At 39.9% G+C, this 16,918-nt stretch overlaps 1 protein-coding gene across 1 annotated transcript; it reads left to right on the top strand.

Moving 5' to 3' along the window:
- Positions 1–1,158: 1,158 nt before the first annotated feature.
- On the top strand, positions 1,159–15,003 carry fbxl5 (F-box and leucine-rich repeat protein 5). Its single transcript, XM_034709077.1, has 11 exons — positions 1,159–1,310; positions 2,003–2,218; positions 4,751–4,846; positions 5,036–5,231; positions 5,377–5,562; positions 5,694–5,819; positions 6,492–6,646; positions 6,734–6,816; positions 6,923–7,636; positions 10,544–10,692; positions 14,117–15,003. Exons 1-11 carry the CDS (start codon positions 1,227–1,229, stop codon positions 14,191–14,193), a joined length of 2,082 nt encoding a protein of 693 aa, XP_034564968.1. The 5' UTR covers positions 1,159–1,226; the 3' UTR covers positions 14,194–15,003.
- Positions 15,004–16,918: the final 1,915 nt, after the last annotated feature.

The raw sequence follows: 16,918 nt of genomic DNA, 5'->3' as shown, positions 1-16,918 counted from the left end.
GTAATTACAGGCAGTATTAAAAATGTTTCAGTAGTGACAGGTTGACATGGTGTGATTATGGTTAGTAAAGACAAATTAAGCAATAAATAAAAATAAATATGGGTATGTAGTATGACCATAAGTTGTAATAAACAATAATAATGTAATATAACATAATATAATATAGCAAGATAATTATATAATATAATATATTATGCATTATAATGCCAGCAGCAGTCAAGAATGTCAGTTCAGGATGATGCTGTACATAAAATAATAAAAAGAAAATACATTTAAAAAAATAATAAAAAAAGAACAATCCATATGCAAGGTTTACAACCTGACATATGCAATAATAGTAATAATTATGATAATATAGATAAAATAAATAAAGGAAAAGTAAAGTAGAAGTTGCTGAACGAACTCAGGAAACGCTGTCATGATATCTTGATGAGGAAACTCTGGAGGAAGAATAAGATGTCACAGCTCGTTGTTGTATCTTGTTTGTTGCCACTTTATTTGTGGGAAATTGGGCCCCCTGTTAAAAGCTTAGAATAACTTCCTTGGGGTCGCCCCTTTCCACACATCCAACCATTGTGAAAATGTTTACTGTATATAAATATATATATATATATATATATATATATATATATATATATATATATATATATATATATATATGTTTACATTTGTGATGATGTGTGGGTGAATAAACTAAACTTAAAAACAAAACATATATAATAAAGGTTTTACAAATGTAAATATATATTTACATGTAAATATATATATATTATAAATATATAAATATATATTTACAATATATATGTACATTTGTGATGATGTGTGAGTGAATAAACTAAACTAAAAAACTAAAAAAATATAATAAAGGTTTAACAAATGTAAAACTGTGCCCTCCCATGATTGTAATGTAAAACAGCCAGATCAGATTCTACGAATAAGATGCTAACTTCAGTGTCGTAATGTAATTTATTGTGTTTTTTTAATTAAAATATTTTTGGAAGTCTCTTAAAAATACGTGTATTGATCTTTTAGTGTATATTCCTTGGATTTATTGTGGTTTTTTTTTTTAAATTATCAGAAACATTGAACTAAGACTGTGTTTCTTGCTCTCTCGGTAAGTGGTCACCTTTACAGTCTATGGTGGTCACATGTCTATGAAACACACCTCCCTCTGTCTGTGATGGTATCTCTCTGAGCAGATGACGCACTGAGCTCAGTGTGTGAAGATGGCTCCTTTTCCGGACGAGGTGGATGTTTTCACTGGCCCACACTGGAGAATGAAGCAGCTGGTGGGCCTATATTGTGAAAAGGTTGGTAATAATAAACGTTTTGTCCCAGTGTGTCGTTTAAATGTAGTAAATGAGTCTGAGTGAGACCAACAGACCAATGAACGACTTGTTAGCATGTCAGCTAGCTTGTGGCTGTAGCATTGAGTCAGATGAACTGTTGGGTAAGCTTTCACGGCTAACCTGGATCAGCTCAGAGGGCTGACTTGTTATTTTGTGCGTTTTTAAGCCATTTACTTCTGTAGAGTGTGTAATAAGGCACGTAGCTGCAGTAAAGATATAATATCTCACTCTGTCCACAGCAGAGGCTGCTAACTGGTTTAGCTAGCTTAACTAACTGGCAGGATCGCTTGTTATGTAACCTGCTGTAAGTGTCTCTACTCTTGTTATAGTGTGACTATAAATCATATATATCTATGGGATGTCCAGGGTTTATTATGAGTGTCCAGTCTACCTCAGATCGGCTCTTTGTGTCTCTTAATTATGTAAGGAGGAGGGTGAGCTAGCTGCAGGTACGCAGCTACACTGTGAGGTCTGCGTGTTGTTATGTTAGCTGTCTGAGTTTGTTTCTGCAGCTTTTGGACAGATCACTTCTAAATAAATCATTCAAACATATAATAAATAAGTGCATGTATAATATTTATCTTCTGTCATTCGATAAAATCACACATATAATGTTATTGAATAATTAATTTCTCATTTTTCTCCCCACACAGTTATCCAAAACCAACTTCTCCAACAACAATGATTTCCGCTCCTTCCTTCAGTCCCTGTGTGCCACCTTTAAGGAGTTCAAGATGCACGAGCAGATCGAGAATGAGTACATCATCGGCCTGTTGGAGCAGCGCTGCTGCACGGTGTACAATGTGCACTCAGACAACAAACTGTCAGAGATGTTGACCCTCTTTGAGAAAGGCTTGCAGAGTGTGAAGGTAAGGACATGCATACATTACACAGAGGTACACATGAAATCAGATATCACTCTATTGATCCAGGGGGAAATTCAGCTGTTGCAGCGACCCAGACATAAGTACAATCAAGATATAGTAATAGAAATAATTACATTTACTGATGTTACTGTTATTGAGTTGCTCATTTGTGTACTATTATTATACTTTATATATATATATATATATTGGGGTGCAACAATACGTGTATCTGTATGGAAATTATATTTATTTGATCAACTTCTGACGAGGTGCTCTGTGCTGAAAGTTCAGTGGATCTGCGCTCTACTCCTCCGGGCTGCATTGTGGAGCGCAGGTCCACTGAACTGCGCGCTCCTCCCACATTCATTCAGTCCAAGCTGGTCACGTTTGTTTTAACTGTGCTTCATCTGGAAATATATATTTCACCATACGACGGTCTGCTGGGTTCATATGTTCACGTATATGTGTGTGTGTGAGCGCGCGCCCGCACAAGAGGGAAGCACGAGTGTCTGCCGAGTCCCCCCCCCCCCTTGGAAGTCAAAGCAGAAGTGCTTTAAGGTTCCCTCTCTCATTGATCAGGTCTTGTTCTTTTATTTAACAGACTAAATATCCTCATGTTATTTATCTTATTTACATGACGGGATGTCATTTCTGTCTTTACATGGTCACGCGTTCACAATTCTCCTCTACTCTCTATCGCGACAGACAGACACACACACGCATGCAACACCCCCCCATGCACAGCAGAACATGTCAGGTATAGCTGCGCCTGATACATTTAATTTAATTTAAAAACTGTGCTTTTGAGCTGAAACAAATGTTGGTAATTTCAATAAACTACAAGTAAACAGGCATGGAAATGTCTCTTTTTCTGTATCAAAAACGTATCGAACCCAACCAAACCGTGGATTTTGTGTATCGTTGCACCCCTAATATATAATAATAATAATAATAATAATAATAATAATACATTTTATTTATAAAAGCGCTTTAAAAGATTCTCCAAGCGCTTTACAGGAAAATAAAATTATACAGTAGAAAAGCAAAGGAAAACAGTGCAAAAAAAAAGCAAAGAAGAGCAAGGCAGCAAAATAAAACAAAACAAGAAAAAAATCAATCAATTATAGTTTAAAAGCCTTTGTAAGTAGGTGTGTTTTGTGTCCGGATTTGAATTTGGTGAGTGAGGGAGAGAATCTGAGGTGTTGGGGGAGAGAGTTCCAGAGGGTGGGGGCAGCAACAGAGAAGGCCCTGTCCCCCCAGGTTCCCCCATATATCACTTTTGTAACCACCCTTTTAAAGTAAGAACTCAGTACTTTGAATAAATTTCACCAGAAAAATGAATTTCGCTTGAGAACATTCACAGACTGGTACTCCTACAGTTAAACTTCATCAACGTATACAAACTTTTACTTGAGTTAAATCTTTTAACACTCTTTACAGCCCTGAAAGTAAGAGACGTTTGTCATGCTGCTGGTTTGGCTTTGCTTTCATGGGAAACGTGTGGTTCTGCTGAAACAAGCAGGTCCTTGATGCTCTATTTTTGGGTCACTCATCTATCATCAGAACTAACAATCATGTTAACTATTCAAATACTGAAGTATACAGAGCAGTAGATTTTATTTTCAGGTTTACATGCCAAAAAAAAAAACGGCATCTTTTTTTAATTAAATGAAGCGGTTCAGTTTTTAAGGTGCTGCAGAGACTAAATGGGATCATGCTTGCGACACGCCTTGCCATTAAATCAAAATCAAAGTCCAAAGTAAGTTTTCTATTTATTAACAAACACTCAAAATAAATCAACTCCAAAAAAAAAGTGGAAATAAACAATGATAATGACGATGCTGGTGGCGGTCAACAAGAAATACTCAACCCCACTCACCCTCTAAGTGTACCTCCCGCCCCCAACTGAACAGGTAGATAAAAGGTTAACCACACCCATGAACCCAAAACCAGAAATGAAGTAAACAATAAAAAAGGAAATAATCATGATAAACGAATAAGACAGAAAATCAACATTATGGCCCCTACATAAGTAATAAGTTAAATCCTCTTCCCCTAATGTTTGGTGTTACAGCTTGAGGTTTTGTTTCTTCCAGGGGAAAGACCAGATGCAGAAAGAAGTGGGCTGAGATGTTTAATAAGGGCAGGGTTGTTTTCGTAATCTGCTTAACAACAGAGAACAGTGATTGTTCTCACTGAACCCAAAAAAAAAGGCCTTCCAGAATGATGCAATTGTGTAAATCTTAACATCCGCTCCGCCTCCGTCAGTCTGTAAAACAGAAGAAACCTTTTTGTTACTTTGGAATTTGATCCTACAAACTGTCCTGTGAAGAATTTCATCTGAGCCAGATTACATCAATTTACTTTTAAATATGATGTTTCAGAAAAATATAACAGCCATTTCTAATAACCTAGATACTTCAGTAATGCAGTTATGAAAACACTGAATGCAAGTTGTTTTAGATTCAAACTCTAAGATGTCTCACTTGTGATGGTATCAGGTTTTTTAAATGAAAGCTTGTTCTGTGTTTTTAGAGTGAGTATGAGCAGCTTAACTATGCCCAGCAGCTGAAGGAGAGACTGGAGGCTTTCACTCAAGACTTTCTGCCTCACATGAAGGAAGAAGAAGAGGTATAAGATGTTCACAGTTCTTTTTATTGTTACAACAAATACTATTGAAATTATGATTGAATAAATGAAAAACAGGTAAGACTACATTTTGTTCATGAACAATTAAAGGCATAAAACAGAGACTTGTTTTCACACCCAGGTGATCCGCATTGCATCAAGCTGTTTATAACCATATGAGATTCGTTGCAGGTGTTTCAGCCTATGCTTATGCAGTACTTCACCTACGAGGAGCTCAAGGACATCAAGAAGCAGGTGATAGCGCAACACTGCAGCCAGCAGCAGTGGGACTGTGCTGCTGAAGTGCTGAAGGGCTTCAGCTTGTGGAGCCAGGCTGAGGAGCTGCACAAAGCTTTCAAATACGCCGATCACGAGAAGACAGACTATGGTTAGTAAATAAACCCTAGTTGTTTTTATGCGACCAAGCCAGAGATCGTAAAGTATGACAGTTCATGACATTTTCTAATAAGTGCATTTCATAATTGAAGTATTTGAGTCAGCTGTAAGCTAAACTCTCTTGTCATCTTCCTCAGAGCTGGAAAAGAACTGGAATCCTTCCACTCAAATCTCCCAGCTTCCCTCAGAAATCATGCTGAGGCTCTTCCGCTACCTCGGCCCTGAAGATCTGTGTCGCTGTAGTCAGGTGTGCAGCTCGTGGTTAGAGCTGGCGAAGACCGGCTCTCTGTGGAAGCACCTGTACCCCGTGCACTGGGCCAGAGGTAGGCTGCTGATAGCTGGTTATAAATAAATGTTGTTAATGATGAAACACTCTTATGTATGTGATTATATCGCATTAATTTAAACACGTAGGGTTGATTCTCTTGTGATAAATGTTTGTGTCTTTGTTTAGGTGATTATTATAGTGGCCCCCCTGAGGATCTGGATCAGGAGCCGGATGAGGATTGGGTGACGAGTCGACAGAAAGAGGGTCGGGCTTATCAGGAGTGGGATGAAGATGCTGATGTTGATGAGTCTGGTGAGGGTTTTATTTCTTGCGTGCGTTCCTACGTTTGAGATTTGTGTATGATTGTCTCAAAAAAGAAGCTCAGGAAACAAGGACCAGAGATGTAAATGCTGCAAACATTCGAGTCAGGGGTGCAAGAAAATGTAAATACACTTAAGTGTTGTTCTATTACCTTCATAAAAACACTGTTTGGATTTAAAATTGGAAGTTAACATTTTTCTAGTGAAGGCAAATGTTCATTCCTAGGCTGGGATTGCACATAAAGTCTTACTATGATGTTAGATCTCTCTGTTCTAATTGCATTAAAAAAAGTTATTTTACCAACTTAGATTTAATGCATAGTCTTGATATCTGCTTAACTTGTGCAGCTGATTGCTGTGTTTCAAAACGTTCAGGTTTTACATACGTTTATAAAAGTTCCTCCTGTTAAAGTATGAATGTTTACCCACAATCCTGAGGCAGGGCTTTCCACATTTCTCACATGCTTTTGGAATGACCTTTAATAACCTCTGAAGAGTTTTTTTTTGTAATCATAAAAGTCTTCCTTCTAGGTGTCAGACAACGCTCTGATATAAAGGTAGTAAACAGACCTGCAGCCATGAGCCGTGTTTGCCTTGTCACCCGTTCTTTTTAAGTGACTTGTGTTCCTTAACTGAGTAACCTGTGTCGCCCTCGTCTGTTTAGATGTGTCGGGCAGTAAGAAAGGCTCCCAGGCAATCAGCACGGCTCAGCGTGAGAAGAGGCTCCTCAATGGGATTATTCAGAACCTGCTGCCAGCTGTGGGTCCGTCTGTCAAGTCCATTGTTCTGGCGTACAGTTCGACGGTCTCTAGTAAAATGGTACGCAGCCTGACGTTGTGATTTTACTCTGGAGCTGAACATCTGATTACAAACACAATGTCAAATATGTCATGTCAAACTTTTCAGGTGCGCCAGATTCTCAGTTTCTGCCCCAATATCACTCACCTGGATCTGACCCAGACTGATGTCACAGACTCTGCATTTGACAGGTGAATATCAAAACTCATGACTTACATTTCTGCACATCATTTCTGACCTCTGGTGTAGTCTTTACAGGAAACTCAGCACTCATGACTCTGTTCCTTTCCCTTTCAGCTGGTCCTCTCTGGGGGCGTGTCTTTCCCTGGAGCACCTGGATTTGTCAGGATGTGAGAAGCTAACCGACCACGCTCTGAAGAAGCTCTCTGTTGGACTGGGTGACAGCACATTTTCATCCTGCTCCGGCAAACGATCGAAGCTTCTTAAAAGTTCTCCGATACCCATCACGCTCATGGAGGAGAAAGGCCTGCATCCAGTCGTGCGGAAGCGTCAGGCTCTCATTTTCAAGCAGGGGACCGGCCGATGGGGTGCCGCCTGCCCTCCCACACAGGTGTGGGTTCTTGACTCTTCAGACCTGGCTGATATTGAAGATGCGGCAGACTGGAGCCGTCGCGGTGGGATGACTGTTCCTGCAGCAGAGAGCTTTGTAGAGACACAGCTTGCGGGAGGTTCGTGCTGCTGCAGGAGGAGCAAAAGGCGCGGGCACAGGACTGGCTCAAACGCCTCTTATTTGCATCAGCAGTTTGCCATGTCTGGGGAAATGTTTTGTGGTCACTCCACCTGCTGCTCTAGTGACATGGCCCTCAGGACTTTTACTGGGCCTCAGAGCGAGGCGGGCACATTCAGAAGCAGCGCTGCAGAGTTTCGGACTAAATGCTCCTCAGTGGGGGGTCTGCAGTGTGAGAAAAGGACTGACCAGTCAGAGGCAAGGCGCCCACTGAGGTTTCTCAGCCTCTCTGGATGTTATCAAGTCACAGATTTGGGCTTAAGGTAAAGATCATGTTCTGCTGTTCTTCAAATCTACATAAAAAAAACCCTCTTTAATCTGGAAAAACAAACAAACAGGGGAAACTAAAAACAGAGAAACATCACAAGATAAGAGAAGATAAGATATACTTTATTGGTCCCCCATTGGGGGAAATTCTTTTGTTACAGCAGCTTACAACACGGCACAGGGGAAAACAACAATTACTAACATAGTTAAAAAATATAATAACAATGATAATAGCAATTACAAAGGTACAATAGAATAAAATCAAATAAAATAGAATAATATGGCAACTATTACAGATGGACACACACTATGTACACTTCTATCTGATAAATAATAAAGACGTTTAAAGACTATAATTCATAAAATACAAATCAAATAAATTCAGCATGCCTAAATATGACTCAGGGGTCAATTGTGCAAGCCTCTGTCCTGGTTAACTCAACCTGCTGTCTTTCCTACACTGTTCAGTTGAGGTATTGTAGGAGTATTAAGTAATCTGGCTTAAAAGAGAGAAAAAACATCAGCATATATAAGAAGTGGATGTCCCCTCCATGACGTCACTCACTGATTGGTTGGCTAGTTTTAAAGCCTTGATTTTAGCCGTTGCATCTTGCTTTCAGAGCCACAAAAGACAGTTTCTGGATTTCAGGATGGATAAATATTAGGGATGCACCGATCCGATCCTGGTATCGGATATCGGCTAGATCGGATATCGGTGACGAGCAGCCGATATATAGTGCAGATCTATTCATCTCAGTTCTATGCTTTTCTGTGTTTACAACATCTATTGGTTATGAAGATTAGCTCACCAAACTGCTGGTACACATTCATAATCTCTTGAATAATGATACTGTCAGTTTAAAAATGTTTACTTTATTTTGGTTTACAAAGTCAGAAAAGCCTGAAGTTGCCAAAACCTGATTCTATCCTCACATTAAGGATTACAGATTGTTAAATCAATATCAGGATCGGATCGGCTAGTATCGGTATCGGGACCTATAAAGTAGCATCTGTGCATCCCTAATTAATATGGGCTCAGATTTGTGCCACTAGAAACTGAATTTGAATAATTAGATTGCATTTAAAAAGCATGATTTGCAAATTAATGTTTTTTATTTTTGAATTTAAGGAAAATAGAGAGTTGCATTTTCAAGTAGGTTAAAACAAATTTCAAAGCAAATAAATTCACTTTCAAAGCATTCATTTCAATATCAAATCATGCTTCTCCAAATTCAATATAATTATTCAATTTCAGTTTCCAGTGGCACAAATCTGAGCCCATATATAAACATCATTACGCCTCCTTTTTTTCTCTCTATCATATCACTCTGATAGTCACGTGCTAATCACAGACACCTGAGTCCTGGAGCATTCCCTGCCTTATCTTCTATTTGACCTCAAATCGTACCGTATGCATCAACACAAATCCTGCTGTATTGAAAGATTTGAAAGAAGTCACTGGCTGAGACTTCTGTATTATGACGTGTATGTGGAGTCAGTGTAGTCCTCCTCAGCTGGACATTTGAAGAAACACAGGTCTAAGGCCTCTCCACACACCAAGGCAAGGCAACTTTATTTGTATAGCGCATTTCATACACAAGAGCAACTCAATCTGTATTTGCATAGCACCAAATCACAACAAACGTTATCTCAAGACGCTTTTACAAACATAGGAGGTCTAGACCACTCTATCTCAATATATATCTAATCTATCAGAATATATATCTAAAAAAGAAATGTTCATCAAAGACGACAGATTGGCCATAATCCTCCTGTCAGCCACCACCTCCACAGGGTCCAGGACTGAGCTGGCCTTCTTCACCAGTTAGTTCAGTCTTGCTCTCCTGTATCCTGTCCGCCCACAGCAGGTGAAATCCTTCCAATGTGGCGTTCATGTTCGGTGTTAGCTCTGTTAGCATGATGCTACTCTGCCAGTATTCCCTCTGGTGCTGGGTTAGCTCGTCCTCCTTACCTCAATGTGCTTTACATTAAAACATTAAAAGCATTGGAAACATTCAGACAGGCACAAAAGAACACAATTAAAATGACAAATATAATAAAACAGAAAAGTAAAGGAAAATTAGAAATATGTTAAAAATAAAATTAAAATTTGCATTTAAAGCGAGTTAAAATAAGCTAAGATAGGAAGGCAGTGGCAAATAAAAAAGTCTTAGAAGCAAGGTTCACTCTTTTTATAGACTTATAAAGTAATGCACAAGTGTCCTAAACCTCCTCCAGTTTTAAACATTGATGCAATACTAGTAAAAATCAAACCATATAACCATGTTCATACCTGTTTTGATATTTAGGCAGCAAAAAAAAAAGACTCAAGCTGTCCCAACATCTGATGATTTGCTTGTTTTGTTTTTAACTTTATAAGATTTTCTTAAAAAAAAGACATGTGTAGACCTAATATATAATAATATTCTCTTAATGTCCAATCATAATCTAGAATAAGTGTGTATTGGTGTCTGTAGAGTGTGTGCTCTGTAAATCTGATACACTTCTCAATACTTTCAAATGTAAAAATGAAAGAGATCATTTCATATCACATGGTATCAAAAAGTATCACAGTGTTAAAAACTCTGTCATCCTGTGCTACTGGAGGTCTGCAGGGACGTTACTAAAGTAGACATGTTGTCTCAGTGTAGCTAATGATTGTCTAGATTTTAGTGCGGCACACACTGACTGTATGCTCCCTGAACGCCTTGTGTTTCAAAAGAAATCCACAAACCAGTGAATGACGTCACAGTTACCTTCTTACAAACAGGTTATGGTGCAGACTCAGAGGCAGGTGTTCTCTTCTGTGGATCTGCTGAGTTCATCAGTGTGTCCTTTCACAGACGTTCTCACTGCTGGTACGCATGTTCCTGTATCTGTAATGATGTCGCTGTGTGTTTCAGGGCTCTCTCGCAGCGTGGTGGACTTCCCGTCTTGGAGCATCTGAACCTGTCGGGCTGCCTCTTCATCACTGAGGTGGGGCTGCAGGAGCTGGTGTCAGCCTGTCCTTCCCTCAATGATGAGCACTTCTATTACTGCGACAACATCAACGGTAACACTCAGAAGGGAAACTGTTTGAGGTCTCTTCTTTCTCTGATGCACAACATTGCTCATGCTGATAGATTAACATGCTTTATAAACAGGCTGTGGTGTAGAGTGTATTTATTATGATGTGTGGAAACTTTGAATGTGACTAACCCCGCCTGAAAAGCACGAGTCCCAGTGTAAGTAACAGATGCTACTGAGGTGAAAGGTAAGTAGACATTATAGAAGCTTGTTAAGATGCCTCAAGTGTTCACTTCAGTTTATTTACTTCATTATCATGAACATGTATTTAAAGTCCTGGGATAGAGAGTGTACATAGAAGCTTTCTTAAAGGGATATTTCAGTTTTTTTGAAGTGGGGTCGTATGAGTTACAGTACACTATTGCTCCTGTTAGCCGCAATGCGTGCCGGTGAGCTCTTCCCTTTTAATGAGAACATTCCCAGAGGACCGGCCGGTAAGCTAGGCTACAATTCTCTGCAGATGGGGCCGCCTATTTCACGTAGTTTAGCCAAAGTTAAGAAAATATGGTCCAGGAACTCATCACGGTCCAAATGCATGAACCAGTAGAAAAAAATTGGAGCTATTCAGTTTGCTGTCAGAAACCCCCTTTGTTTTGTTTTGGCACTATTTTCAGACGCACCTCACAGACCGGTGTTCTTCCGCTGCATGAGCATGGATACACACCGATCAGCTGTTTGGATCAACAAGCACGTAGCAGGATGAAGTAGTGGTATCGGTCTTTAGAGTGAATTAAACTCACTTTTCTGCACATTTAAAAGATGGGACGTACCTGTCTTTATCCCGGCTGTTCAAACAAGCAAACCTCCTGTAAGGCAGGGAACTCTGGATGATGAGTGATGCAGACTGGAGCCGTATGTGAGCCGCTGGTATCCTCTGATTCAGAAAGGTCCTGAAGTATTGTTGTCACTAAGTCCCTCTCCTGACAGCAGAAGCTCTCTGGGTTCATTGGCATGGGCTCACAGTTTACACACCGGCACCACCAGGTAACGTGGGATCTCTCCTGCTCACTCGTTAGCACAGAACTTTCTCCCCTCTCTTCTTCGTTGGTACGTTGGGTCTGCATCTGGAGTTCTTCCTCTGTAAACTCTGGTTCATAGAGGTATCCTCTTGTGTCCACAGTAAACGGCATGTCATTGTTGCTGTCAGAATCACTCATTTCTGTTTGTAGTTTTTGTTCCTAAAGGTGTCTGCTAAAAATGCTACGTGCTTGTTGATCCAAACAGCTGATCGGCATGTATCCGTGCTCATGCAGCGGAAGAACACCGGTCTGTGAGTTGCGTCTGAAAATAGTGCCAAAACAAAGGAGGTTTCTTTTCTTTGCCAGTTCTGTTTATTGAGCAAAATTCAATGACATTGTAATTTGCGTACAAATTTACAGTTTTTAGTTTTTCATTTAAACAGAAAAAAAGGAAAGAAAGAAATAAACCAAAACAACACAACAATGAGACTGAGAGAACGACACCCCTAACAGGAGAAACGAGGTGCATACATGTGCATAGTTATATACCTGTAGAGGTCCATAGATACAGAATTACCTGCACATTTACAATATGAATATACCAGTCCCAGAACTCAAACAGAAAAAGAATCCCTTCCTCCCCAGCCCAGCTCAGCAGGAGAAATGAACACACACAAACATGGGAATACAGCAATGATGAAAGAAAGAAATAACACACCTCTTAGTCCGGCAGAGTCTGCAGATCTCTTAACATGTGAAAGAAAGGGTTGCCATTTGTGAAAGAACTTGTCAGTGTTTCCTCTTAGAGTGTATTTCACACAAAGGAGGTTTCTGATGGCAAACTGAATAGCTCCAATGTTTTCTACTGGTGCATGCATTTGCACCGTGATGAGTTCCTGGACCATATTTTCTTAACTTTGGTGAAATTACATGAAATAGGCGGCCCCGTCTGCAGAGAATTGTAGCCTAGCTTACCTGCCGGTCCTCTGGGAATGTTCTCATTAAAGGGGAAGAGCTCACCGGCATGCATTGTGGCTAGCAGGAGCAGTAGTGTACTGTAACTCATACGACCCCACTTCAAAAAAACTGAAATATCCCTTTAAAAGTGATGTTACAACAGGACATCAGTATTCAAGCTCCAATTTTTACAATTTTTGACCAAAGGTTGGAGCAGGAGATGAGATGAGATGAGATGAGAGGAGAGGAGAGGAGAGGAGAGGAGAGGAGAGGAGAGGAGAGGAGAGGAGATGAGATGAGATGAGATGAGATGAGATGAGATGAGATGAGATGAGATGAGATGAGATGAGAGGAGAGGAGAGGAGAGGAGAGGAGAGGAGAGGAGAGGAGAGGAGAGGAGAGGAGAGGAGAGGAGAGGAGAGGAGAGGAGAGGAGAGGAGAGGAGAGAGGGGGTTAGAAATATAAATAAGCCTTTGTCATTGTACTAGAATATACATTGAGAGTGGGAGTGCTACATCTGAAACAGGTGCAAAAAAAGTAAATAAAAGTCCACTGTAAACCATACTGCACTTCTTAAAAATACAGTCATTTTAAGTAAAACCAAATTAAAATATCATTCACTTTTTGAGTCTGTGTGTGCATGACTTTAAACTTCTGTACCTCTTACCAGAGAGCAGGAGAGGGAACAGTTTATCGGTTATCAGTGGCACTAGTCCTCACTTTGTCAGCAAGGTTCCTCCGTTCTTTATGATATCTTTCATATTAAAGGTGATGCTCATTTTGGCTGGTGCAAAAGCTCCTCACAGTGTCTTATAACGAAAAAGCAGAAGGAGACACTCCTCAGTCTGTCTTGGTTGTAAATCGTCAATCATAGGTTGTTACCGTGAAAGCATACCTTGTTTTATCATCTTGGATCATAACTTTAAAAATGCACAGCATGCAGGACCGACTGTAGAATACTAGGAACTAGGCCTGCAGGATGTGAAGTGTGCAATAAAGTTGCAAAAATATAAAGTCAGATAGATAAACCATAATGAAGGATTTCAGAGAGTTTGCAGCACGTCTCTGAATCCCAAATAAATCCCAGAGCCTTTTTTCATCACTACATTTTCTCCAGGTAATCTGAGGGTAGCAGAAAGCTAGCTTTAGCTTCATGTGACTTCATCCAGTCGTTGAAATGTGAAGTTATGATGAGAGAGAAAGCTTTGATTGGGTCTGTAAAATAACTCCTTATTTGTTGTGATAAATTCAGACTTTCACAATGCTTTTATTGTGGATGCTCGTATTGAGATGATAAAATTACATGACTGACTTGTGTTAAAAGTCGTTTTTTCTCCTCTAGTTTGATACAGCACTGTTTCTGGTTACTCTCTTGCATAAGGCATTTCATTCAGAACCAGAGTCGTCGTCCTCTGCTCTTACACGGTCCTGTTCTTCAGTTTTTCCTGTGTCATGCAGTTCATTGGATGACCCCTGTGTGCTGTTTCTCTGCAGGTCCTCACGCAGACACAGCGAGCGGATGCCAGAACCTGCAGTGTGGCTTCAGGGCCTGCTGTCGCTCCGGAGAGTGATCCTGCCGAGCAGCACTCTCCTAAATTGTTTAGTCTCCTTTTTATTGCACTTTATCCTGGGAATACCGGTTGCTGTATTTTGTGTCACTTGGAAATGTTTCTGGATGAAACAGTAAACTTGCTCCTGTTATTTCCGTCTCCATCTCTATATATTAAAAGGAAATTATCTTTAGAGGAAGTGGAGGGGTGATGATGGATTTGAAGTGTCTGACAAGTTATACAATAATTGTGTTGCTTTTTTGAAAATTAAAGAAACATTGAGAACAGGAAAGACAAAGTACTTGTGAGTTTTCTGTAGTTTCTTTTTGTCACTGAAGTGCACAGACGTACACAAACCCTCCTCCTCCTCCTCCTCTGCTGTTTTCAGTTGATCCATAACAAGCATCATGTGTAGGCTGAGTGTTAGCAGCCATGTTAGCATTCAGACCCACTAAAGACTTCTTGAAACATGTGTTATCTCTCCTTCATGCTCACTGACACGCCCTCCTTTAACACACCGAGACAGCAGGACAGGACAGGACGGACAGACGTGGGAATCCTCACAGTGTAGTTTAACCTTATGTCAGACTTTGTGATACCACACGCTCACAGTTACCCCTCCTTTTAAATATTCTTTATGCACTCCGATGTTGTGGATTAAGAAATGGACCAATGCTCACAGAAGAAGGATTTAGGGACTGGCTCAGATTGGGAGAAGCCTACTGTGCAGATTATATTTCATCTCGGCTTGTTGAAACATCTTGCATGAGGAGCTTTAATGGAAATGTTCGATTCATAAATGGAACAATAAAAGTGTCTTGGGGTTAAACACTCTGTGGTTGGTTCATTTAGTTATGGTGAGAACAAAGTGTAGGAACATGGAACACATTTGCAAATGTAAATGGTAAAAGGACTTGTACTTAAATAGCGCTTTTCTAGTCTTTCTGAGCACTCAAAGCACTTTTACACTGCTCATCACATTCACCCATTCACTCATTGATTGGAAAGGCTGCTATGTAGTGAGGGACCACCATGTTATATAATCTCATTCATTCACATTCAAACACTTCTGAACAACAGAGGGAGCAATTAGGGGTTCAGTGTCTTGCTCAAGGACACTTCAACATGTGACTGCTGGAGCTGGGACCGAACCGCTAACCTTCCGATTGATAGATGACCGACTCAACCCACTGAGTCACAGCCGCTGATATTTTAGTATCAAAACACAAACATTGAGGTTATGAAATGATCAAGTCTTTAAAGTAAGCTTATTGAGCTTTCATTTCAATACGTTTGAGTAGTTAGTTTGAGCTTAATGATCACATGAGGTTATGCAAAGAAACTACAAAATCTAAAATCAAAGCCACTACTGTAGACTCAGACCCTCAGATCAGGACCTTCAGATTAACTTGACTGGTTAATTTAGTTGTTATTGTGTGTTAAACAGACTAGGATGAAGATGCATTAGTATATTTTTCTCTATAAGACCATAGTTCATGAATTGACGTCTTAATGACGGTCTTTTCTGACTCCTGAAGCTGTCAGTGGCTGTAACCTTCAGTCATGTTTTTTCTCCCTCATCCTGGTCTGAGCTACAAGGTCACTGAAAACTGGATTATTTAATCCCTTCAGAGGATTAAGGATCATCTGACCAGTGTGTGCATGTTTCAAAGTTCAAAGTCTTCTTTGTTGTCAAAACTGCAGTATGAACCAGACATACAGTGGATTTGATATTACGTTTCTCAGACCCTAGCAGCAACAACAGATACACAGGAAATAGCTAGAAAAAGATGAGCTAAAATTAAAAAGAGTAAGCTAATAAAAATAATAAAATACAGTTTTGAAACAGTGCAAAAACTTTGCTTTTCAGTCCTGAGGATGACAGACCCCAGCGTTCAATTGAGGGGGGTTAAGTCTGTGAAGGAGGCACTATGGGAAGAGGGGGCAAAACAGGGAGAGAGTTCAGCATCCTGACTGCCTGGTGGATAAAACTGTTCCTCAGTCTGCTGGTTCTGGCACGTAGCAGTTTCACTGGTTAAATCAAAATGAATGTAGGTCCCTAAATGAACCAATCAGCACATACAATTATACAAACAAACCAACCGAGGCAGGGGAAGAGCTGCAACTTCTATGTTCTGCAAAATGAAAAATTTCCCTGTAGTGTGGTGGCTCTGAGGAGAGCAGACGAAGAAGGCATCTCGTGCAAAATCAGAATCTGGAGTTGTTTTTGCCTGGATATGATGACATCTGGTCTGGATATTGTCCAATAACAGCGTTGTAAGATGTCATATCTAGATGTATCTGGTCTCTGGAACAGGACACGTCATATTTTGAATGCCATACATGTCACATTTCTAATGTCAGCTCAGTATTTTTATGAAAAAGAGACAGAGTGATGATATTACACAGAACTGATAATACTGCAGCCAAATACTGAGTCCAGATATTTCAAGATATGACATGGCATTTTATTTAATGTGTATGTTACATCAGATGCACATACAATATTATATGAGAGGAATTTATGCCAGTATCTGTCCTGATACAAAGCACATCAATAAACCTACATAATATGCCTTGGATAGGATCCAGATTCTGGTGCAAAAATCTCCAGATTCTTGGTGTTTTGGTGCAGCGAAAGGTTTGTCTATCTGCAGGAGTTCTCACTGTGACTTAGTCAAACAATATAAATCTGTCTGTCAGTGGAAAAAACTATCTTATTGTGAACTTTTAGAGAAGGGGTACA

The sequence above is a fragment of the Notolabrus celidotus genome, chromosome 2, assembly GCF_009762535.1.
Source record: "Notolabrus celidotus isolate fNotCel1 chromosome 2, fNotCel1.pri, whole genome shotgun sequence".
Classification (NCBI taxonomy): Eukaryota; Metazoa; Chordata; class Actinopteri; order Labriformes; family Labridae; genus Notolabrus; species Notolabrus celidotus.
This window is presented reverse-complemented; position numbering and strand designations above follow the sequence as displayed.